At 41.0% G+C, this 26122-nt stretch overlaps 1 protein-coding gene across 1 annotated transcript in view; it reads left to right on the forward strand.

Moving 5' to 3' along the window:
- The window catches only part of DSG2 (desmoglein 2), a 49045-nt gene extending 41100 nt beyond the window's left edge, over positions 1 to 7945 (forward strand). The window contains exons 13-15 of the mRNA XM_082640175.1: positions 1768 to 1889; positions 3110 to 3445; positions 5109 to 7945. Coding sequence (XP_082496301.1) covers positions 1768 to 1889; positions 3110 to 3445; positions 5109 to 6128 — 1478 coding nt within the window. The 3' untranslated portion in view covers positions 6129 to 7945. The remainder of the gene's footprint in view (positions 1 to 1767; positions 1890 to 3109; positions 3446 to 5108) is intronic.
- The last annotated feature ends 18177 nt before the right edge of the window (positions 7946 to 26122 follow it).

The following is a 26122-nucleotide window of genomic DNA, read 5'->3' on the forward strand; positions in this document are numbered from 1 at the left end:
TTCTTTTGTTTTTCTATAATCACACTAGAATGCTATTGAGGGTGAGTAGGGAAGCAAGGATTGATCATTGATAAATTCACCAAAAGTTATTGAAGTGCTCTTCAGAATTTTGTTTTATAAGAATGTATCATCTCCTGATTTAAATAACCAAGGTTATTGTACATGCTCTTCAACACCCTTTTAACCTAAACCTTGTTGGTGTCTCCATTTTGATAAGCTCTGCGTGAGGGAGGGATGTCTGTCTGTTCTTCCATACCCAGTGCCGCGAACAGCACCTTGTGCATAGAAAGCTGTCAGAAAAGATTTGATGCATGCATTTAGATTATGGTTACAAGGTTATTTTACAAACTCATCTTTTTCCCATCGATCCTTGCTTTTCACATTCATCTTGTCAGAGCTCCACCTCCCCAGACCCTCTGCTTGGCTTGCCCCTTCACCTGCACCAACAGGAGCCAGACCCTCTGAGTGCTTGTATGTTTCCCAACAGTGACAACCAGCCCTCCCCTCCCTGCATGCCCTCCAACGACTTTGGGTTTCCTTTAACTGAAGAACAGAAGACTGCAGCCTGGGGTCTTGTGGAACCAGTCCACTTGACCCCTGCTCATGGGCAGAGAAACGCCTCCAGGGCAGCCTCAGTTATTACAGTGTCAGAAGACGAGCTTGTCAAAGCCATTAGTAGATGTTCAATTGAATGCACAGCACTCAACAGTTTATAGTGCACTTTTATACCATCATCTCCATTTAATGGGTAAAAATACAGACATGGTGGTAAATGACTTGTCTCAGCTTACCAAGTTTATAGGTAGGTAGGACTACATCTTTTACCTGGAGATTCCTTGCATTGCCTTCTCATCTCAGATTTCCCAGCACCTAACATGGTGCCTCGTACATGGCACACACTTGATAAACATCTGTTGAATTACCCCTGGCTGATTTCAGTCTTTTCATTACGCATAGTAACTATAGAGACTATTACATAAAAAGGAGCCTAGGGAGTAGCCAGGTCTTCCTTGGAAGCTGCCACATGGGAGCGTCAATAAAAGCTAATTTGGGGTGGGCTGCTTGCAGATGTGGTTCTTTACTCTGTTGATCAAGGGGCCAGTATTGGCCTTTACTTCGTCCTGGAGGTAGAATAAAATTGAAGGAGGGAGCTCTGAAATTTTATTAACTTCTAGATGAAATGTTATATATATTCTAAGGGTTTTTAATGTGGAATCACTTTAGAAAATAGTACTTAGGTAATTCAAAGGTTAACTGGAACCTCAGTGAGTCATGCCTTCTGACAAATTCTACTCTAGGGTAAAGTGGTGAAGTATTATAGAAGTTCTAATGTTCTTGAATATTTGAATATATTAAAGCTTCTACCCTTAGGGATTTCTGATTTCTTTTTTAACACATATATATTTTTTAGATGGTGAATTTGCTCATATTAAAAATTAAATTGGTTTAATAAAAAACAAAAATTTCAGCCTTTAAGTTGGTTTTGATGATTTGGATAGTATCAAATCCAGTCTCGGTGTTCCACTTGTTGACCACAGTCTTTGTGATGGCCAAGAACTCTGAATCCATAAGACTCCCTCATCCTGCCTTTAGGCTTTGGTATAACTCACCCAAAACAGGCTTGGTGACGTTAGATCAGGGGAAGAAAAGAAAAACAGAAAAATAGGGCTGTAAATAAGTGAAGACTGAACTCAGGAAGTGATATGCAAACTCCAAAATTATGCAACATAAATTTGAAAATCTGCACTCAATTTTGTTTCTATCCAGTTGTACCACTTCTACTACTGAAGTGCCATTGTGGGAAGGGCGCCAAAGGCTTTACCCCCATCCCTGGTACCATAGAGATGCTGCATCCTTGGAACAACGAAGGTGCACCACCTGAAGACAAGGTCAGATAATCAGATGTCAACAGAACATGTCTTCTTTTCTGCTTTAAAGGGGCCTTGGGAAGTGTTTCTAACACCTTAGGTCATGAGAGAGTAAAGTGGTTACTACAGATTTCATTCACATGCCTTCATTAAACACAGGGCTCGAATAACAACTTACTTTGTATTTGTTGCCAGGACAGAGCTGAGATGGTTCTGCTCTACCCTGACAGGTCCTAAGTTACAGAGAATGTAGAAGAAGCATCCGGCAGTGACACCGAGAATGTAGAACAAAGGTTAAAGAGAGGAAGAGTGTGTAGGGATTTAGGTAGAAATGTTTGTCCTGATATTAAATGGCTGTCTTCCACAGCCAGGTGCTTCTCCATTTCCATTCCACGCGATGCATAGGGCCGGCAGAGGGGCACCCACAACCTCCATTACAGCTGTAAAATGTTGCAAAATCCCCTCCCCTACCTACTTCATAGCCATCTCCCATCATCTCTCTATTGCATCTTCACCCGGGGGTCTCTTCATCATCATCTGCCATAAGCATCCTGCTTAATAAGATATGATTTAGAATCAAGTGTCAGAGAACTCGGAATAACAGTGGCTTAAATATAAACATGGGCCGTCTGGGACGAATGTGATGATTCCTCCACGGCATGGCCCCAGGCTCCTCCTTTCTCCTGTTCGTCCATGGAGGAGTTCCACTATCCTGCTGTCCCCACCCTCCAGACACCAGCTACCATCCCCACATTCCAGCCTGCAGATGGAAGAAGAAAAACGAGGAACCACTTTTTAAGAACACGTCCCAGAAGTTGCATACACCATTTCCACTTGAAATCCCATTAGCCAGAACTTAGCCTAGCAGCAACGGAGGCTGGGAAAGATGGTCTTTATTTGGGGCAGCCATGTGTCCAGAATGTAAAACAAAGTAAGTGTTCTAGAACCGTAAAAGAAGGCATCAAACTCTAGAGGAAAGTTGAAATGCCACTGGTGCCAGTAGAGTGAATGGGCTGAGACCATACTTCAAAGTTTTTTGTTTTCTCCTTGGGTGAAAATCAGCTAACAAAACCAGAAGGTAGAGCGGAGATCTTCAGAAGACTCAAACAGAAGTCATTCAAGCAAAGTTTTCCTAATTTGCCTCTGTGGAAATATCTTATTCCCTGCATACGCTCACTTAGCTCAGGTCCTTCTACCAACCGTACTGACCGTCCGTGACTCGGCTGTATTTGCTCTCACAGGCAGTGCTGCCTCTTCTAGAGGCAGACCACAGAGACAGTGCAGCTGTAGGCGGCGGAGCAGGGGCTGTGACAACCAAGGGTGCTACCGTGAAAGGAAGCAGCTCCACTTCCTTTATCAAAGGGCAGCATGAGATGTCCGAGGTGGACGGCCGATGGGAAGAATACAAGAGCCTCGCCTCAGGGGGGGCCACCCAGGTTACAGGGACGACAGGAGCCTTGATGACCACGGAAACCCATAGGACCACAAGAGCCACGGTGGCGTCTAGAGAAGTGGCCGGAGCTCGAGCAGCTGCGGTGGCAGTGAACGAGGAATTCTTAAGAAGTTATTTCACTGAAGTAAGTGTTGGTTTTTATGTATTGGCGGGGAAAGGGCGGGGGGACATTTCTATGTGAACGGGATGTTATTAGGGTAATCATTTTCTTGGATCTAAATGGGACATTGTTCCTTTCGTTAAGAGAATGCTTACAGGCAATGAGAAAGGAGAGGTGTGACCCACTGGGTCAGTCAGTCAGCTCAATTATGTGGTGACAACAAATGACCCCACGATCTTGCTTCTCGCCAGGGCATATTTCCCACATTCGTGCTTTTGCCCCTCGATGCAGCTCTGCTCTGCCCTATGTGGCCCACATTCCAAGATGTGTGCTGAGAGCACAGCTTGTGCCCAGGAACCTGGCGTCCTTGGGGCGCAGGGAACAGAGCAATGCCAAACCTGGCAATGACCCCCAAAGCCACTGCCTTTTCCCACTCATGTTTCATTGGCCAAAGCGAGTCACATGACCAGGCTGATGTCAGTGGGTCAGAAAGTGCTGTCCCTCTGCAGGAGCAGACTTGATAGGGATACGCTGGGTAGGGTGGGAGGGGAGAGACTATGTGACCTAAAAAACACAATCTGTTATGTCCCTTTCAGTGTTTTCTTTTGAAGGCAAGTACGTGGTTCACTATTGAGGTGGTTCATAAAAAATTAGAAGGAAAGTTGCAGGAAAGATGATGGGATGCAGTCAGAAAGCTCATGCCTGGGATTAGAAATTAGAAGCTTCTCTTGAGAACAAGGTCATGCCTGGGAATGGGATGGGCAGAGTCAGATTGCTAGGGTCCTGAAGGACCCTTGAGAGGAGTGAGGGGATGGGCTTCCACAGAGGCCAGTTTATTTCTGTCCCCTCCCATCTGCATGGCTGCAAATTACCTGTGTGCTTCCCCACTTTCTGCTCCCTCCCATCCTCCCTTCTTTCATACCATCTGCCCACCCCCAAGTAGACGGGGAAATGGTGATTTGGTCAGTGTCAAGGAAGAGCACTTCTTGTCCATTTCCTATCTCACTGCCAGGCTCCACTCTGGTGTCCTGTTTTATTTCAGTATCTTTTTCCCTCTCTGCTCTAATCCTGCATGAACCAGTCTTGATTATGTATGTGTGCTCAGCTTTTAATTTGGAGATCATTTCGAACTCATCAGAAAATTTGCAAGAATAATAGAAAGTTTGAACTCCTATATACTCTTTACCAGATTACCCAAATAGTAACATTTTGCCACATTTGCTTTTTGCCTTTTCTCCCTCCCTCCCTCCATCTCTCTGTCACTCTCTCTCTCTCTCACACACACACCCACACACCCACACACGCACACGCACATCCTCTTACGTTACCACAGTACAGAGATTGAACAGTGACACAGTGCATATTTCAGTTTAGCCAGTTACCCCCAAAATGTCTTTTATAGCCACTGTTTTTCCCGTCTAGGGCCCTGCTTTCCATTTAGTTGTCATGACGCTTCTGTCTCCTTTAACCTGAAACAGTGTCCTCTGCCTTTCTCATCTTTCATGATATTAATATTTTTTTAAGAATACAGGCCAGTCCTGTTGTAGGATGTCCTTCAATTTGTGTTTCTCTGGTGTTTCTTGTCTAACTACAAGACTGAGGTTAAACACTTTGAGCAGGAATTTAGAGTCTTGTTCTTAAAGGAAGTGCGTCACTCATTATATGCCTGTCTTTCTTTCCGTTTTAGAAAGCTGCCTCTTATACCGAGGAAGATGACATTCACACAGCCAAAGATTGCCTTCTGGTTTACTCTCAGGAAGAAACTGACTCTCTCCAGGGTTCCATTGGCTGTTGCAGTTTTATTGAAGGAGAGCTAGACGACCGCTTCTTAGATGACTTAGGATTGAAATTCAAGACACTCGCTGAAGTTTGCTTGGGTCAGAAAATAGGGATGGATACAGAAATTGAGCAGAGGCCAAAACCTATGAGAGAAACAGACGTGAAGGCAGCTTCACATTCATTCTATGAGCAAACCAGGGTTAATTCCGAGAATACTTATCCCTCCGGTATCAGCTTTCAAGTTCCAAAACCTTTGCATGAAGCAAACACAGAGAAAGTCACTCAGGAAATAGTCACTGAAAAATCTGTGTCTTCTAGGCAGGCTCAAAAGGTAGCTGCACCACTTTCAGATCCATTGGCTTCTGGTAACGTGATAGTGACAGAAACTTCCTATGCCACGGGCTCCACGGTGCCACTGAGCACTGTGGTCCTGGACCCCAGACAGTCCGAAGGCCTGATGGTGACGGAGCGGGTCTATGCCCCGGTGTCCCCCTTGGGAGAGCAGCAGTACGCTAGCAAGGGTAGCATGGTTACCGAGAGAGTCATCCAGCCTCACGGGGGCTCACCTGGCCCCCTGGAGGGCACCCCGCATCTGCCCAGTGCACACTATGTTATAGTACAGGAAAGAGAGCGCTTCCTCACCCCCAGCTCCCGTGTGCAGCCCCCTCTGGCCACGCACAGTGTAGCCGTAGGACAGAACATGACAGTGACGGAAAGAGCGCTAACACCAGCTTCCACTCTGCGATCTAATGACCAGATTCCTGCCGAAGCCTCTGTAATGGCCAAAAAGACTGTGCTTTCTGGAGCTGGAGTCCCGGGCCCTCTGCCAGACTTGGGCTTCGAGAAGTCTAGTCATTCTAATTATACGATAACCGCATCTTCCGCCAGGGTCTCCAAGCTTAGCACAGTCCAGCAGTCCTTCTCCTAACCATACACTGCCCCAGAGTTTAGCTAGCAGTGACTCATTTCATGTTTTCAAAGGGCCTGGCTTTTCATGAGCCTTACAGATGTAAGAGGCACATAGACCTTGGGCTTCAAATTTTTCTCAGTCACTAATATGCAGAGAACCTCACTGTCTCAGCTTCCAGGAGTGCAATTCAGAAATGCCCCAGGACTTACTGAGGGGGCATAATGATGATGCTGTGACTTAGGTGCCTCTGAGTGACTTATGGCCAAACAGTACTCACAATACTCCCAAAGCAAGTTAAATAGAGAATAAATCTGGTTTCTAAGAATTTTATCAAATTAACAAAGTGTCCAGTTCATGAGCCATCCAACAGAGCCCCCCATGAAACTGAGTGGGCCTCTTTGCCTACCATGTTAACATTTAACATTGCTGTTCTGTATTCCATACGTTCCTGCGCCTAGCAGATTATCAACAACTTATTTATCCAAAGATACATGCACAGTTTGAGTGACCCGTTTTGCTTGTTGGATTTCCTTAAAACTAGAGGCCCTTCAATCCACGTAAGGTTAATTGAATTTTGGAACACTGACATGGTAAGAACACACATTGTGTGTTTCTGTGCATGTAACTGTGTGTGTGTGTGTGTGCATGTGACTCTGAGTGTGTGTGTGTGTGTGTGTTGTATGACCTCAAAAATAGCATTATACCTTCCCTTTATCACTCAATAATCATGAAAATATTAAATACTTCAAATTCAGTAGAATAATTCAGGGCAAAATTCATAAATATAAAATCACTTTATTTTTATAGGAATAATATACTATTAAAAAACTCAGGATACATTATCTTCTAATTTAGTACATCTAAATTAACTATATACACTGTGGTAAGAACCCTTTTCACTGCTATAAATCTTCAGTGCCTACCATGGTTGCCAAATCATATTTGTACAATTAAACTGAATTTTAGAAGCTACTCTCTTTTATCTATACTTGCAAAAAATACTGAAAGACCCTATAATTTCTATAATTGTGAGTTTGAAATTATGATTTATTCCATATCTCCAAGTCATTGACTATCTGGTCATGGCTTACTACATGGAATATTAAATATTGTGTGGCTGACGTGAATTTGTACATCTTGCCTGTCTTTCTGAAAAGTGATTTGGGTGTTTTGGCCAAATAAATAGAGTATATTTATTGCTCCTTGAAGAAATGATCCATTTCAGATTTCAAAGTATAAGTGCACATCAGTAATCAATTATATAAATATCCTCCAAAATAATTTCCATAAATTTTAAAGGCTGTGATTTCATGAATTTTTAATATATTTACTAGGAAAATGAATCTCTAAAAATTCATTTTGTGGCACACTTTTTAAAATGTGTTATGCAAAAGGTTTATACTTTTTTACTCCCACTGACATATATGAATAAAAAGCAAATATTTTTAGACACCATAAGCCTGTGGCCAAAATGAAGGTCACTGTTCCATGCTATAAAATTTCTATTCTCTACGTACTAATTGGTTTTGCTTTTTTTTTCATTATAGACTTAGTAGTTATTTTTTGCCAAGTCTGAAACAAGAATATCACTACTGTGTGAAAATGTGAATGTGACCTGTGTACTCCAGACAAAACTTGGTCTTAAATTTCCTCCTCAGACGGGCTTAAAAAACCTAACATGTCTCCTATATATAACGTCACCACGTTTTCTAAATGATTTTCTTTGTTCCTGAAAGGGTGATTTTTATTAGTTTTTACATTTGTCCTATGGAAGAAACGTTGTATTTGTATGTGTATCATCAAAATATTTAAATAAAAAGGGGAACTTCTCTGCAGCCTTTTGCACATATCTTCTTATTGTCCCCATCCTCTAACTGCCCATATCTTCTTTTTTTTTCCTTGTTAAATAAGGTCTATTTTTTAAATTTAATTTTATTTATTTTTTTATACAGCAGGTTCTTATTAGTGATCCATTTTATACACATCAGTGTATACATTGTCAATCCCAATCTCCCAGTTCATACCACCACCACCACCACCACCACCCCACTGCTTTCCCCCCTTAGTGTCCATACGTTTGTTCTCTACATCTGTGTCTCAATTTCTGCCCTGCAAACCAGTTCATCTGTACCATTTTTCTAGGTTCCACATATAGGCGTTAATATACAATATTTGTGTTTCTCTTTCTGACTTACTTCACTCTATGACAGTCTCTAGATCCATCCACGTCTCTACAAATGACCCAATTTTGTTCCTTTTTATGGCTGAGTAATAGTCCATTGTATATATGTACCACATCTTCTTTCTCCATTCGTCTGTCGATGGGCATTTAGGTTGCTTCCATGATCTGGCTATTGTAAATAGTGCTGCAATGAACATTGGGGTGCATGTGTCTTTTTGAATTATGGTTTTCTCTGGGTATATGCCCAGTAATGGGATTGCTGGGTCATATGGTAGTTCTATTTTTAGTTTTTAAAGGAACCTCCATACTGTTCTCCATAGTGGCTGTATCAATTTACATTCCCACCAGTAGTGCAAGAGGGTTCCCTTTTCTCCACACCCTCTCCAGCATTTGTTATTTGTAGATTTTCTGATGATGCCCATTCTAACTGGTGTGAGGTGATAACTCCTTGTAGTTTTGATTTGCATTTCTCTAATAACTAGTGATGTTGAGCAGCTTTTCATATGCTTCTTGGCCATCTGTAAGTCTCCTTTGGAGAAATGTCTATTTAGGTCTTCTGCCCATTTTTGGATTGGGTTGTTTCTTTTTTTAATATTGAGCTGCATGAGTTGTTTATATATTTTGGAGATTAATTCTTTGTCCATTGATTCATTTGCAAACATTTTCTCCCATTCTGAGGGTTGTCTTTTCATCTTGTTTATGGTTTCCTTTTCTGTGCAAAAGCTTTTAAGTTTCATTAGGTCCCATTTGTTTATTTTTGCTTTTATTTCCATTACTCTAGGAGGAGAATCAGAAAAGATCTTGCTGTGATTTATGTCAAAGAGTCTTCTGCCTATGTTTTCTTCTAAGAGTTTTATAGTGTCCGGTCTTACCTTTAGGTCTCTAATCCATTTTGAGTTTATCTTTGTATATGATGTTAGGGAGTGTTCTAATTTCATTCTTTTACATGTAGCTGTCCAGTTTTCCCAGCACCACTTATTGAAGAGGCTGTCTTTTCTCTATTGTATATCCTTGCCTCCTTTGTCATAGATTAGTTGACCATAGGTGCATGGGTTTATCTCTCGGCTTTCTATCTTGTTCCATTGATCTGTATTTCTGTTTTTGTGCCAGTACCATATTTTCTTGATTACTGTAGCTTTGTAGTATAGTCCGAAGTCAGGGAGTCTGATTCCTCCAGCTCCGTTTTTTTCCCTCAAGACTGCTTTGGCTATTCGGGGTCTTTTGTGTCTCCATACAAATTTTAAGATTTTTTGTTCTAGTTCTGTAAAAATTGCCATTGGTAATTTGGTAGGGATTGCATTGAATCTGTAGGTTGCTTTGGGTAGTATAGTTATTTTCACAATATTGATTCTTCCAATCCAAGAACATGGTATATCTCTCCATCTGTTTGTATCGTCTTTAATTTCTTTCATCAGTGACTTATAGTTTTCTGCATACAGGTCTTTTGTCTCCATAGGTAAGTTTATTCCTAGGTATTTTATTCTTTTTGTTACAATGGTAAATAGGAGTGTTTCCTTAATTTCTCTTTCAGATTTTTCATCATTAGTGTATAGGGATGCAAGAGATTTCTGTGCATTAATTTTGTACCCTGCAACTTTACCAAATTCATTGATTAGTTCTAGTAGTTTTCTGGTGGCATCTTTAGGATTCTCTATGTATAGTATCATGTCATCTGCAAACAGTGACAGTTTTACTTCTTCTTTTCCAATTTGTATTCCTTTTATTTCTTTTTCTTCTGATTGCCGTGGCTAGGACTTCCAAAACTATGTTGACTAACAGTGGTGAGAGTGGACATCCTTGTCTTGTTCCTGATCTTAGAGGAAATGCTTTCAGTTTTTCACCACTGAGAATGATGTTTGCTGTGCGTTTGTTGTATATGGCCTTTATTATGTTGAGGTAGGTTCCCTCTATGTCCACTTACTGGAGAGTTTTTATCATATATGGGGATTGAGTTTTGTCAAAAGTTTTTTCTGCATCTATTGGGATGATCATATGGTTTTTATTCTTCAATTTTTTAATATGGTGTGTCACATTGATTGATTTACATGTATTGAAGAATCCTTGCATCCCTGGGATAAATCCCACTTGTCATGTTGTATGATTCTTTTAATGTGTTGTTGGATTCTGTTTGCTAGTATTTGGTTGAGGATTTTGGCATCTATAGTCATCAGTGATATTGGTCTGTAATTTTCTTTTTTTGTAGTATCTTTGTCTTGTTTTGGTATCAGCATGATGGTGGCCGCAAAGAATGAGTTTGGGAGTGTTCCTTCCTCTGCAGTTTTTTGGAAGAGTTTGAGAAGAATGAGTGTTAACTCTTCTCTAAATGTTTGATAGAATTCACCTGTGAAGCCATCTGGTCCTGGACTTTTGTTTGTTGGAAGATTTTTAATCACAGTTTCAATTTCATTACTTGTAATTGCGCTGTTCATATTTTCTATTTCTTCCTGGTTCAGTCTTGGAAGGTTATACCTTTCTAAGAATTTCTTCCAGGGTGTCCATTTTATTGGCATAGAGTTGCTTGTAGTAGTCTCATAGGATGCTTTGTATTTCTGTGGTGTCTGTTGTAACTTCTTTTTCATTTCTAATTTTATTGATTTGAGTCCTCTCCCTCTTTTCCTGATGAGTCTGACTAATGGTTTATCAATTTTGTTTATCTTCTCAAAGAACCAGCTCTTAGTTTTATTGATCTTTGCTATTGTTTTCTTTGTTTCTAATTCATTTATTTCTGCTCTGATCTTTATGATTTCTTTCCTTCTGCTAACTTTGGGTTTTGTTTGTTTTTTCTCTAATTTCTTTAGGTGTAAGGTTAGATTGTTTATTTGAGATTCTTCTTGTTTCTTGAGGTAGGCTTGTATAGCTATAAACTTCCCTCTTAGAACTGCTTTTGCTGCATCCCGTAGGTTTTGGATCATCGTGTTTTCATTGTCATTTGTCTCCAGGTATTTTTTGATTTCCTCTTTGATTTGTGGTCTCTTGGTTACTTAGTAATATATTGTTTAGCCTCCATGTGTTTGTGTTTTTTACATTTTTTTCCCTGTAATTGATTTCTAATCTCATAGCGTTGTGGTCAGAAAAGAAGCTTGATATGATTTCAATTTTCTTAAATTTCCTGAGGCTTGATTTGTGGCCATGATGTGATCTATCCTGGAGAATGTTCCATGCACACTTGAGAAGCAAGTGTAACCTGCTGTTTTGGGATGGAATATCCTATAAATATCAATTAAATCTATCTGGACTATTGTGTCATTTAAAGCTTGTGTTTCCTTATTAATTCTCTGTTTGGAAGATCTGTCCATTGGTGTAAGTTAGGTGTTAAAGTCCCCCACTATTATTGTGTTACTGTCGATTTCCTCTTTTATATCTGTTAGCAGTTGCCTTATGTATTGAGGTGCTCCTATGTTGGATACATGTATATTTATAATTGTTATATCTTCTTCTTGGATTGATCCCTTGATCATTATGCAGTGTCCTTCCTTGTCTCTTGTAACATTCTTTATTTTAAAGTCTATTTTATCTGATATGAGTATTGCTACTCCAGCTTTCTTTTGATTTCCGTTTTTATGGAATATCTTTTTCCATCCCCTCACTTTCAGACTGTATGTGTCCCTAGGTCTGAAGTGGGCCTCTTGTAGACAGCATGTATATGGGTCTTGTTTTTTGTATCCATTCAGCAAGCCTGTATCTTTTGGTTGGTCCATTTAATCCATTCACGTTTAAGGTAATTATCGATATGTATGTTTCTATGACCATTTCTTAATTGTTTTGGGGTTTTTTTTTGTAGGTCCTTTCTTCTCTTGTGTTTCCCACTTAGAGAAGTTCCTTTAGCGTTTGTTGTAGAGCTCGTTTGGTGGTGCTGAATTCTCTTAGCTTTTGCTTGTCTGTAAAGCTTTTGATTTCTCCATCGAATCTAAATGAGATCCTTGCTGGGTAGAGTAATCTTTGTTGTAGGTTCTTCCCTTTCATCACTTTATATCATGCCACTCTCTTCTGCCTTGTAGAGTTTCTGCTGTGAAATCAGCTGTTAACCTTATGGGAGTTCCCTTGTATGTTATTTGTCATTTTTCCCTTACTGCTTTCAATAATTTTTCTTTGTCTTTAATTTTTGCCAATTTGATTACTATGTGTCTCGGCGTGTTTCTCCTTGGGTTTATCCTATATGAGACTCTCTGCACTTCCTGGACTTGGGTGACTATTTCCTTTCCCATGTTAGGGACGTTTTTGACTATAATCTCTTCAAATATTTTGTCAGGTCCTTTCCCTCTCTCTTCTCCTTCTGGGACCCCTATAATGCCAATGTTGTTGCATTTAATGTTGTCCCAGAGGTCTCTTAGGCTCTCTTCACTTCTTTTCATTCTTTTTTTCTCTCTTTATTCTGTTCTGCAGCAGTGAATTCCACCATTCTGTCTTCCAGGTCACTTATCCGTTCTTCTGCCTCAGTTATTCTACTATTGATTCCTTCTAGTGTAGTTTTCATTTCAGTTATTGTATTGTTCATCTCTGTTTGTTTGTTCTTTAATTCTTCTAGGTCTTTGTTAAACATTTCTTGCATCTTCTCGATCTTTGCCTCCAGTCTTTTTCTGAGGTCCTGGATCATCTTCACTATCATTATTCTGAATTCTTTTTCTGGAAGGTTGCCTATCTCCACTTCATTTCATTGTTTTTCTGGGGTTTTATCTTGTTCCTTCATCTGGTACATAGCCCTCTGCCTGTTCATCTTGTCTATCTTTCTGTGAATGTGGTTTTTGTTCCACAGGCTGCAGGATTGTAGTTCTTGCTTCTGCTGTCTGCCCTCTGGTGGATTGCCCATATCTTACTGTCCCCATCTTCTTATTGCCTATATCTTCTTATTGCCCCCATCTTCTTATTGCCCTCATATTCTTATTGCCCTCATATTTTTATTGCCCCCATCATAGTTTACAAGGAATATAGCTGGTCGTCAGGGAGGAGACAGCACTCTGAAGGCAGGTGTTTATGGGACTTTGGCATCTTAATTCGAACTGCTTACATGCTGCTCAGCCAGCCTCCTTGCAAGAATATATTTCCCTTCCTAAGTAGGCTAGAAAACAGAAGGCCCAGTAAATTTGAGTTTCAAACCAATAATGAATCATTTTTTAGTGTAAGTTATGTCCCATAGTGAAAAATTATCTATTATCTGAAATTCAGGTTTAACTGGGAGTTCTGTATTTCTATTTGCCCTGTCTAGTAACCTTGTTCTAAGGGACCAAGTTTTGCTCTCTGTCCAGAAATTAACATTGGAGGAACCTGTGGATTTGGCTGAAGAAGGCTTTCACATCTGACCGCAAGAGATGAAATCATTCAACCAGTGTGGAGAGGCTGTTATAGTTTCTTATGGTTTACAAGAGAAAAGATCAGAGTTTCTGCCTATACTATAGTGTCACATTAATAAGTATTTCACAACACGGGTGCATCAAGACATCCTAAAGTGTGAAGACTGTTCTGTGACCGCAGGGCTCCCACCCCAAGTGGCACATGGGAGCAACTCTTGATTGATTTCCTAAATCACTACAGACATATTCCAGTCACCACTACATCGAAATTTATACAGTAAGACGTTGCTTATCAAGCATCATCTAGAAATGAGGTGTTTCACATAATAGCTGTCAGGTAATTAAATCTTACTTCTTTAACATACAGAAATCTCTTGGTTTCAATATATTAGTGTAGTTCAAATCCTCTATCACTATTGATTTTTTTGTCTACTTTTTCCATTAATTGCTGAGAGAGGAAAGTTACCATCTCCAATTGATTGTGGTTTTGTCTGTTTCTTCTTTAATTCTTCCTCCGTTTACTTCTTGTACCTTGAAAATTGTTATACCTGTGTTATTAGATACAAATACATTTAGAATTATTGTGTCTTTCCAAAGAAATGACTCATCATAGAATGTCTTTATCTCTGGTTCTATTTTTTGTCTTGAAATCTGCTTTGCCTAACATTGTCACCACTCCAGCTTTCTTAGGCTTACAGTCTGCATGGTATATCTTTTTTGACCCTTTTATTCTCAACCTGTCTATGCCTTTATATTTCCAATGTGTGTTTCTTGTAATTATCATATAGATAGGTCTTGCTTTCTTATGGAAAGTTTTAATTTACTTACGGCAGTTATTCACATGGATGAGTTTAAACCTACCATCTTGGTGTTTGTTTTTTCTTGGCTCATCTGTTCTTTCATTTCTCTGCTCCTTATTTTCTGCCTTTGTGTGTTGTGTGTTCTAGAATTCCATTGTAGCTCTTCTACTGACCTTTTAACTATACCTCCTCATGTTTATTTTTTTAACTGGTTGCTCTTGTGGAAATCTAATTAAAAACAAAATCTCCTGCAAACCCAGAAAAACTCTCACAAAGGTAGAAGAGAAAGAAAACAGATTTATTATTGAATAAGCATTAAGCCAGAATGCGATGTGCATCATAAGCAACCCATAAAGAAATTGCAAAGACAGAGGAAATCTCTTACCAGGCACACAACTGATTACGTACTTGTTCACAAGATAAACGATAACTAGTTCTCAAGCAAGACGTGCCAGAACCATTTTCATACATAGCTCATCTTAAATTCTGGTAACTGAGGTGGCCATTGTGTTTGTTGATTGCCCTTATCCAAAGAATAAAACTTTTAATATCTATGACAGGTAGCTAGTTATGATTTGGAGCCAGGCACCCATAGAGAAGGAGAGATAGGGGTCCATTCTTCCTTGATGTTCAAAGAGATGGCTCCCAAGTCCTTGAGAAAGACATTCCTGCCTGTAAAGCTGGCAAAAAGCTTATTTAGTTTTTAAAAGATTGATATACCATCTGAAAGGGCAGAGAAAGAATTAAAAATTACCAGTTTTCTAAAGTAAAGAAGGGGTGGGGGTGGAAATTTCTTTCCCTTTTCTCATTAGGAAAAATTCCACTTTTTCTTTTTTAAGATTGCTCCTTGGGCTTCCCTGGTGGCGCGGTGGTTGAGAGTCCGCCTGCCGACGCAGGGAACAAGGGTTCGTGCCCCGGTCCAGGAAGATCCCACATGCCGCGGAGCGGCTAGGCCCGTAAGCCATGGCCGCCGAGCCTGCGTGTCCGGAGCCTGTGCTCCGCAATGGGAGAGGCCACAACAGGGAGAGGCCCGCGTACCGCAAAAAAAAAAAAAAAAAAGATTGCTCCTTGCCCTTAGATTCTAGGGCTACACTGTATGTGGCAAGTGGCTACCAACTGAACAGCACAAATATAGACCATTTCTATCATTGTGGAAAGGTTTTTGGCACCATAGTTCTAGAAATTACAGTGTGCATCTTTAATTTATGTAGTCTGCCTTCAAATATTCTACTGCCTCACAGTGTACATAAACCTTGAACTTACACCTTGTGGATCTTGCTATGTCACTAAGGCTCCGACCTTCTTCACACCCATACTGTCATCAAGAGGCCCTCTACCATGGCCTCCTGTCCCCCACACCTTCCTTGATACACCCCATTGGCTATAATGCATTATTGGCGTGAATATTCTGAAGCTCTATCAAGCCCATTTATGAGTGGAAATGGACTCAAGGTTCCACAGATTAGAGAAGCTCCACCAACCCATGAGCCAAGTGGAGAAAATGAGATGAGGTATGTGTACCTCTCAAATCCACATATGCTTGGAGCTGTAGATTCCCCATGTGCCCCTTCATGTCGTGCTCCTACCCTTCTCACCTGCTTTTAACCCAGGGATGCTTCACCAAGTATCCTTGCCCTCTGGCTTCTAGATGGGTTTGGCCAGTGGGAGGCATTGGCTGGAGATTGGTGAGAAAGAGAACAATAAGGTCTGGGCATTTCTTCCCCGTCTCCTACTGCCAGCACTTGCCAGGCATCTCTCTCTACAAAGCAACTCCCTTTGAGTTCCAGGACCCACTCCCTCTCTTTGCACCTGAAGGCCTGTTGGTGATGACTGCCCCCTCCTCAAATGTTTCCAGACTCAGGATCCTGGACCGTCCCATGAGTTTTCCCCCCACCTGCCTCACTTTTTGTATTTGATCCGTTAAACTCTCCTCACTTCTGTCTGCTTCCTGGGGCGGCGGGGACGGCCGGGGCAGCATGGGAGAGGACACTCACTGACTCAGGTATTCAGCTGCTAAACGATGATTCATTTTTAAAGTTGTAAGACCCGCCCCCCTTTAAAAATCCTGTTATGTTAGTCTTCTCGGGTTGTTATGACACAGCACCTCACACTGGGGGCTTAAACAACAGGCGTTTATTTTCTCACACATCTAAAGGCTATAAGTCTAATATCAAGGTGTCAGCAGGGTTGGTTTCTTCTGAGGCCTCTTTCCTTGGCTGTAGACGGCCGTCTTCTCCCTGTATCTTCACATGGTCTTTCCTCTGTACGTGTCTACGTCCAAATTTCCTCCTTGCATATGGACATTGGTCATATTGAATTAGGGCCCATCCTGATGACCTTGTTTTAACTTTACCTCTGTTAAGACTTAGCTCCAAACACAGTCACATTCCGAGGTACTAGGGATTAGGATTTCAACAGTTGAATTTTGAGGGAACAGGACTCAGCCCGTTAACACCTAGTAAACAAAACAGACTTAGCTTGAAGAGCTGTACTATTTTTTCCCATGAAATCCATGAGTTTCTTCATCCAACTATTTGGTTAATAATTAATACACATTGCTTGAAACAGTAATAAAATTTAAACCTGAGTTGAAAGTAGCCTGAACGAAGACACTGAAGAGTATCTACTGAACTTTTAGAGAAAACCTCAAAGGCAATCAAAGCAAAGCACACCTGGTTGGACGGATTCCAAACCCGGGGACCTAAGATCATTGGCAGCACCAAATACCCCAGCTCAGCAGCATTGGACGCGGGCTTCATATAAGCTTTTCTGCTTCCTCAGAGGTTTCTGCAATCCATGCACCACAAATGACTCTTCAGCTAAGCGAGGGGAAGCATAATGATCCTCTCCCATGGAACTCATTCCAAGGATTTTTTTTTTTTCTTACTTGCTTCTGAGGCTTCTCTTTTTTTTTTTTGCGGTACGTGGGCCTCTCACTGTTGTGGCCTCTCCCGTTGCGGAGCACAGGCTCCGGACGCGCAGGCTCAGCGGCCATGGTTCACAGGCCCAGCCGCTCCGCGGCCTGTGGGATATTCCCGGACCGGGACACGAACCCGTGTCCCCTGCATCGGCAGGCGGACTCTCAACCACTGCGCCACCAGGGAAGCCCTCCTGGTTTTCTTTTGTATTCTAAATTTAGGTCACTACAAATTATTCTCCCCCTATCTTCCCTACTAGTTTTGAAAAATGTTGATACAAAGACCTTAAAATAAGATATGTTGATCTTCTTCATCATGACTTCTGTTATAAGTTTTATGAGATAATTCATGTTCACTTCAGTGTATGGTGTGTGATAAACGTGTACAACTTAGTTCTAATTTATTTCTGAGGTGTGCTTAGTGTTTGAAGGATTCTAATCAGAAATTGACACTCCAGGGGTGGTTACTTAGCCCTTCAAAGATCATTATCAAAATCCACATCGGAACTACATTCACCATCCTATGATAAACCGTAATGGAAAAGAATATAAAAAAAGAATGTATACATATGTATGACTGAATCACTTTGCTGTACAGCAGTAATTAACACAACACTGTAACTCAACTATACTTCAATTTTAAAATATATTTTTAAAAATCCACATCGGAAGATTTGCTAACTAGCATAAGGGATAGAAGTTTGTTAATTGGTGAAATGAGTGGTTTTGAGACTGGCGATTGTTGAGGCATTGGGTACACCCCCCTCCAACATGCAGATCCATGAACAAGGCATGAAAATATGGGGGTCCCAAGAGTCGGATGGCTCCACTGAAGCACTGGAGTCTCACCAGTCCTGTGTCCTTCCACTCCCAGGAGATTCCTGCCATCTGGCCAACCACAATGCTGTCTCGTCCTGTCATCTGAACACGATTCCATCTACCTTTCATCAACTGCTAGTCAGAAGGGACTAGGGCAGAGTAGAAATGCCGTGAGTTACAAAATCAGGTTGTATGACTTTCTTGACCTGTCTGCTAATAAATATTTGTACATTTTGTAGACTTAGTTTAATGTTTGTTTTGTAATAAACCATTGGTACAGCCCCCAGCTATCTCCGACTAGCAGAAATTATCAGTATTTTAAATCTTAAAAAGTTGTCATTTGCTAACCAGAATGTCCACTTAATTTATTTTCTTAGAAGATGTACTGCCTGGGTTCAACCCCTTCTTTCTGTCACTCCAATTTTCTCACTTTTAAAGTGTTATTTTACCAAAATGTTTTCTTGTATTATGGGTATTTTGTTGGGGAAAAAAAAGGCAAAACGCAGATTAAAGAAGAAAAAGAAACTATTTTGTGTATATTAATCTTATCCCCAACCTCACTAGGAATTGAGATCACTGAAGGCAGGAATCTGTCTTCTCATGATACGCTCAAACAGGACAATTGTGAATTTTGAAAATCCAACAACATTTTCAAAGTAGATTTACTAAACCTACGCGTGATCTACGATGTGTCTAATCTGTCCATCCTTCATTTAACTTGCAACCTCTAACTTGCTGCATCCCAAGCCCAAGTTTGTTCTCATTGTAGTCTTATCAATAAACTCTGAGAATATAAAGAGAACTATGAAGGTTTTAGTGGAGAACGGGAATTATTTGCAATGACTCAACATATGTGTTTATTTCAGGGTTCCTTTCTATATTCCGGTTGCTTAGATTGTCAAGACATTCTACTCACTGTATTAAAGACTTGTTTTATTGTTCTGTCCTTTTACTCAAGGCTGGCATTGGGATGGAACCCAGATGTCCCACTTCCCCTCATCTACTGCTCTCAGCTTCTTCCAGCAAGTTTGGTTTCACAACACTCTTGAGTTGGACCCTGCTGGAGTAATCTCGAGCTTTGTCATTCCCAACCCCTCTAAGGACCACGCCTACCATTGCCCCAGTTTTACACGGGCTCTTTATCAGAGGAAAAATATTGGGGTGAGGAGGGGAAAACAGCCCTTGGAGTACTGCTATGAAAAAAATAAGAAAACGCACATAATACAAACATCATAATTGCTTCTAAATATACTCTTGGTAGATGAAGCCCAAGCTGAGTTGGCTTAGCAGTGAATTATGTGTACGTTCACCTAGTAGTAATTCACATGCTTCTCCATTTGGAGATCCTCTGGACCACAGAAATAGATGGAATAACAGAAGCACAATGACCTAAGCAAGTACATGCTCAAAAACCACTGCAACAGTACCATTGGAGTGAGTGTTATATGCATTGTGGCCACAAGATGGCACTATGCATGCAGCAAAGGAATCAGTCGATCAGTATCAAAACTACGAGGGAAAAAATTAAGCAATTTAATAAATTCATCAGCAATGCAAACTCACAAAGGCCAATACCTGCCTTTGCTAACTGTGCTCCGCCCGTATAAAGTGTGATCTGCTTCAGGATTACCTGGGAAACGAGGCCCAGATTATGGAAGTCTGATGAAACCTGTAAGCTCCTTCGGTGGCGAAATACGCAGCGTCTTTTCCGAAGATAAGTCAGGAGGCTTCGGTCCTATTAAAAATGCTGCACTTTGGAGGATGGATTGGCCCATGGATTTACAAATAACGGACTCAGCCCGGTGTGGGCTAATTTTAAGAAGAGATGACTTTTTCTGCAAAACGAGATTAAATTAAACCAACATTCGTTGTCTTCTCACTGTGGGCAGAGCACTGTTTAGTGCCTTAAAGTTTATTCAAAGGTGAGTAAGACCCAGCCTTTGCCCTTCAGGGGCCCACACAGTAGTGCAGGTGGTAGTCACAAACCCTTATTCCGAAAACCAAGACGGCTTGTAATAAACAAGACATCAAAGATAGAAAACGCTGAGGCTACTGGGCGAGATTAATTCCCCTTTGAGGTTGTGGAGATGCGAATACCTAAGGAGACTTCTTAGGGAGCAGGGTTTTTCATGAAAAGTGAAGATTAAGTAAACAGGGATCAGCTGGATCAGAGGCTCACCTCACAGGGCTGCGGGTAGCTAGTGTTTGGGAAATGACATGCAGAGGACGCAACAGAAGGTATGGATGGAGGGGTACGTACAGATCGAAGGTGAAGGCCATGGGACCAGACTCTATGCAACCGAGAGTCACGTGACATTTCTGAGCAGGACAATCTTATGATCAGGGTTTGGAAAGAGCCCCCAGGTTGTAGTGGGGGATGGTCTGCGGGTGGGAAATACTAAAGCAAGAGGGCGGAGGGGGGGGGAAAGTTAAAAATAACTCCAACCCATGGGAACCTTAAACAGTAACCTTTTCTTCCTGATGTTCATTGATTTTTCCATGTATCCCGGTGCCTCTTTCCTTGGGGTAAAGTAAATTTTAAATGTTATGTCAACAAGGTCACTGAACCAACAGAGAGGCCAGATGTAATTATAGCAAAAATGTTTTCCTAAACAAAATCGGGAGATTGCACTTAACAAAAGATTTTCTTTCCTGATTTGTGAATATATTCATATACAAAGTCTTACAAAGTTAAGCAATCAAAATAACACTGAGTTATTTACTTAATGAATCCATAAACATTTAAAAATAATGAAAATACCTGCAGTTAGACTATTCCAGAAAATCATTGACCTGTGTTTGTCCCCATGACAGTTTGGGTTTTCTTTGGTCTCCCTTATGAAACTGTAAGCTTCCTGAGCCAAGTACTTTGTCTTTGTTTATTCTCGTATCCTTAGTACATAACACACTGCTTTATAGATTACAGGTACTCAATTATTTTTTGTTGTTGTTGTATTGACCTTAAATTAAACTGAGTACTATTGAAATTAATTGAATGGCATTCCTTGCCTCACCAGGTATTTAGCCAACATTCTATTGGGAAACTTCAAACATGCAGCGAATTTGAAAGAATTTTCAGAGAATACCCGTATTCCCATCACCAAATTCCACCATTAGTATTTTACTAATTCTTTCTTTATCACATATCTATCTACCTACCCATTTCTCTATCCATCCATCAATCCATCTTATTTTTTAATCAATTTCAAAGTAAATTATAGCCATAAGTACACTTCCCCCTAAATTTGTCAGCGTGCATATCTTTAACTAGAGTTCAAGATTTGTTTACATTTTTTTCCCTCTGAGTTAAAATTACAGACAATGTAATGTACCAATTTTAAGTGTGCATTTGCTAAGTTTTGACAAATGCCTACACCTGTGCACCTCAAACCCCTTTCAAGATGTAGAAATTATCACAACAAAAATACTAATGCCTCTTCCTACAGAGGCCCCACTCCCAACCCCAGAGGCAACAACTTTTTAAATTATTTTTTTAATTTTTTTAGTTTTGCCTCTTTATAACTTCATGTAATTTGGAGTCTTACATTATATACTTTTGGGGATAAGTCTTTTTTCATTCAGAATAATGTTTTTGAGATTCACCTGTGTTGTGTGTATCAGTAATACATTTCTTTTTGTCAGCAGTAGTGGTCTATCATATAATCATGTCAAAGTTCATTATCCATTCTCATTTTGATGGACACCTGGGCTGTTTTCCAATTTTGTGTTATCAGGAATAAAGTTACTATGAACATTCTTGTTCAGGTGTTTGCAGCCATATGTTTTCATTTCTCTCGGGCAAATAACTAGGATTGCAATTGCCGGTCATGGGGTAAATGATGTTTAGATATTTTCAGGAACTCCTTTTTACAAAATGCTTGGCAATTCTCCCCCCTGGTTTGACAACCTAAGAGAAACCTTGAGTAAGAGCAGCCATACAAGCTCACTGAATGCTATACACCTCACTCAAAACTCCAGAACATCAGAGGGGTCTTTCTACTCCATGTGATACACACCAGCTATAGACCAAATGTTTGTGTCCCCCCAAAGTTCAAACTAACTCCCAATGTAATGGTTTTAGGAGGTGGGGGCTTTGGGAAGTGATTAGGTCATGAGGACAAAGCGCTCATGAATGGGATTAGTGCCCTTGAGACCCCAGAGAGCTCCCTCAACCCTTCCACGATGTGAAGACTCAGTCTGTGAACCAGGAAGGGGGCTCTCACCAGACACTGAATATGCTGGCACCTTGATCTTGGACTTCCAAGCCTCCAGATCTGTGAGAAATTAATTTGTTCTTATAATTTGTTTATAAGCCTCCCAGGCTATGGTGTTCTGTTATAGCAGCTCAAATAGACTGTCAATACACACACACACACACACACACACACACAGAACTGAAAGCTGATTAGATGACAGAGGGATGCTTAGCCCGAGAGTAGCCATCTATAGGGTGTCTAGAAGCCGAAAAGATAAGACTGATTCAAAGATCTGCTCACAAAGCGATGATGGTGAGTAACTGGTCCAGTTAATTCCTTTCTCTGCAAATTTGAAATGGAGACACTGGAAAGAAGTATTTAGTTAAAAGTGGACACAGAAGGAAAAAGAGACAAACAAAGCACTCTTCCAATTCTTTGAAAGCAGCTAAATCGGTGGTTAAAGAGATAAATGGGGATTCTTGCTTTTCTAAGATATGAGCTTTTTCATCCAGGAGTTTCCCTTGCAAATGAACAGGAATAATCTAGAGAATTCTCAGAAAGGGTAGTATTGATATAATCTACCTCATTATTGCTAAAGCAGGATTTAAATTCTTAAAAATTAGAAAAACTGGCTTAGGGATCCACCTACCCTAGCCACAGACAATAGCTCGGTTGAAAAGGAAATAAAGGCAATGATCAAGAGGAATATTCTCTCTCTTTCACTTCTGTCTCTCTGTCTCTCTTTCTTTCTTTCTCTCTCTCTCTCTCTGTCTCCAGTAATGTTTGGTCATAAGTACAAATCAGGGGGTTAGAAAAAAGCAGCAGAGAAATATAAAAGAAGTAAAAGGAACATAGAGGGAAACAAATTCTCCAGGTCTTCCCCCCTCCAGCTCTGACACCCTGGTAACGGGGATGAGTAACCTCTGCTACCAGGCTCTTCCTGTGACACTGCCAGTGACCCATCAAAAGATAATTGGATTCAGCAACTAAGTTTCTGAGATTTCACCTCAGGAGATAATCTTACAATGAGGCCCAGATGTGTGTAGAAGGATGTTCATCACAGTGTTGTTTATCATGCAAACATTATAAATTAAAAGTCAGCTCTGTGCAGTGCCATCTGTAGATTAATGAGATGCTTTAAAGTTACAAAATGGTGATATTTCTAAATTACTTTCAGTAATTGCAAGAATACAAGGGAACGTGGAATCGGTATTTCCACGGCTCCATCCAAACTTGGTGACAGTGTGTGTCAGCTACAGCAGGCTTAATGGCCCACTTTTCATATGAGCAAACCAAAGGGTGTGGCCCCGTGTACAGGCTGCTCGGCAAAGCTTTCACATGCAGTGACCTTCGCCCCTGGGTGGTCCTCACTGTGATCAAAACTTGTAACTGCAGTCAGTCTTTAAGAGAAGAAAATAAATGAGCATTTCACTTTGAAATAATAGTACTCTGAAGCCACAGAGAGACACTGATACATGACAATGGTGGTGGAAGTAATAACAGTATCCAGTATTTACTGGGTACTTTCTTTGGGCAGACACGATGTTAATTAAGCATTTCTCATACTAATCTATTTTTATCCTCTCAACAATCCTAGAGATACATCCTATTTTTCCTCCCATTTTATGGATGAGTAAGCTGATGGTTAGTGCAGTTACACAATATGTAAAGCTAGATGATCCGTCTCATGCCTTCTGCATCATCAGAGGTTTAGCCCAAGCTAAAGAAATGATGACAGGAAGAAGAGAAAGTCAATTGTAAGGGGCACTTCAGGGCTGCAGAAATCTGTTTATTGCACCTTCCCATCTTTGGGTTTTTTGGGACAGAGAGGGGCTCTTTAAAAACAGTTCAAGAGCCAAAGATTTAGGAAACGGTTTTTTCCTCAAATACTCTATTTTTCATCATTACAAACAAAAGCACAAGGCAGAAATTTCCATGTACCTGTGATCTATGAGGGTTAATCCTCTTTAGCTATCACTTAGCAACAGGGTAACAAATGGAGGTTGGCATCCCCAGGCTGATCAGCATTTTTCTTTTTTAGTCAAAAAAGATCAGAGTTATTACAAAATACAGCCAACAACCCTGAGGCTTACAGGGGTTTTAAAGGTCAGGCAAAATTGTTGTCGATTTGCTTTGAGTTTTTTTCCTTCACTGCAAAATAAGTCTTCTTTGTTTGTTTGGCTTATAAAATGCATATAGTCTTTGAAAGAGACGAGAGTCTGGGCTGTGGGGAGGGTCCCCAGCTCGCTTAGTCTCTGAACCCCTGGGAGGTCTTGTGCCCATTACTCAGCCTCTGCAACGTCTCAGCTTTCTACATCCACAGAAATCCCCACCAGCCCACGATAGTTAAGATCAGGGGTGAAATGCTCTGAAGCCTCCAAAAAAATTGTCAAGACTAGATTTCAGCAGTGAAGAAAACAGCAATGATTTGCAATAAGTGAGGAAAACACATTCACAGTCTCAGGGCTGAAATGAGCTTGGAAAGTCAGCTAGACCTAGCCTCCCATTCAGAGGCACCTCCTGACCAATGAAAGTAGGAAAGTGGGGTGTGGGTGGGCTCCACTGTTTTTGTTATCCACTCCCATTCACAGCTTCTGTGTCAGGAAGTTCTTCCCTAAGTCTCACTGGAATCCCTCATGGAACTGTTTCAAGCTAATCCCTTCTTATACTCTTTATAATGGAAGCATCTATTTTTCTTATGATTTTCCTTAGTCTTTTATTAATTTGACAGGCATCATGAATTCACATGGACCTGTCCCTTCTCCAGGTTCAATTTTTCAATCATTCATTAGAAAGACATTTACCGGGCCTGGCACTAGACTAAGTCCTGGACATACAAAGATCCTTACAACACGGTCCTCGCTGGCGAGGAGCTTATGGTCTCCTGCGGTGACGCAGATACTTAATGAAATAATGGCAGCAGACTATGCTGTGTGAACTTCGGGAGTGTTCTGTTTTTGAAACTTTGCATTTTGATGAGCAACCATTCAAAACCACCTTAATTTTTCCATGTCAAAGTTTCAGCTCTATTTTTTGTTTGTTTGTTTGTTTGTTTGTGGTACGCGGGCCTCTCACTGTTGTGGCCTCTCCCGTTGTGGAGCACAGGCTCCGGACGCGCAGGCTCAGCGGCCATGGTTCACGGGCCCAGCCGCTCTGCAGCACGTGGGATCTTCCCGGACCGAGGCACGAACCCGTGTCCCCTGCATTGGCAGGTGGACTCTCAACCACTGCGTCACCAGGGAAGCCCCAGCTCTATTTTTATCACTAAAATCCAATTATTTCTTAACTTCCACTGGGAGAGGGAGGAGCTAGGCTGGGGAGGGCAGGGCCGCCATAGTAGATGGGCACGCCCTCTAGGAGCAAAATGAGATAAAAGGAACATCAAACTGTGTCCAGTTCCGTCGTACGTGCATGGAGTGGCAGTAAATTAATCTCTCTCCTGGATTTAAGGTACCATAAATTATAAGATGGACCCTTTGCTTTAAAGAGGCCAGAAATGGGAGTGAGAACGACAACATATACACCCTCTGGATTCTAGAAACCCAAGGGGAGTGCAAGGAAATACAGTGGTGCATTTTTACTGTTTTCCTTTCTGGCTGTTGCCAGCTAATGATGCGTCATGAATGTAGCTAATGACGGATTGCAGAACACCAAGTACCTGCTGCCTATTTCACAAGTCATCCTGCAGAAGGGACGTCATGGCCCCCATGTAATACCTGGGGAAAGAGAGGCTCAAAGAATCAACCTCGACCTTAGACCCAGGATTTAAACTCGGGAGGTTTACTTACAAAGTCCACGATTGTTCCACTC

This window comes from Mesoplodon mirus (genome assembly GCF_964341445.2).
Source record: "Mesoplodon mirus genome assembly, chromosome: 13".
Classification (NCBI taxonomy): Eukaryota; Metazoa; Chordata; class Mammalia; order Artiodactyla; family Ziphiidae; genus Mesoplodon; species Mesoplodon mirus.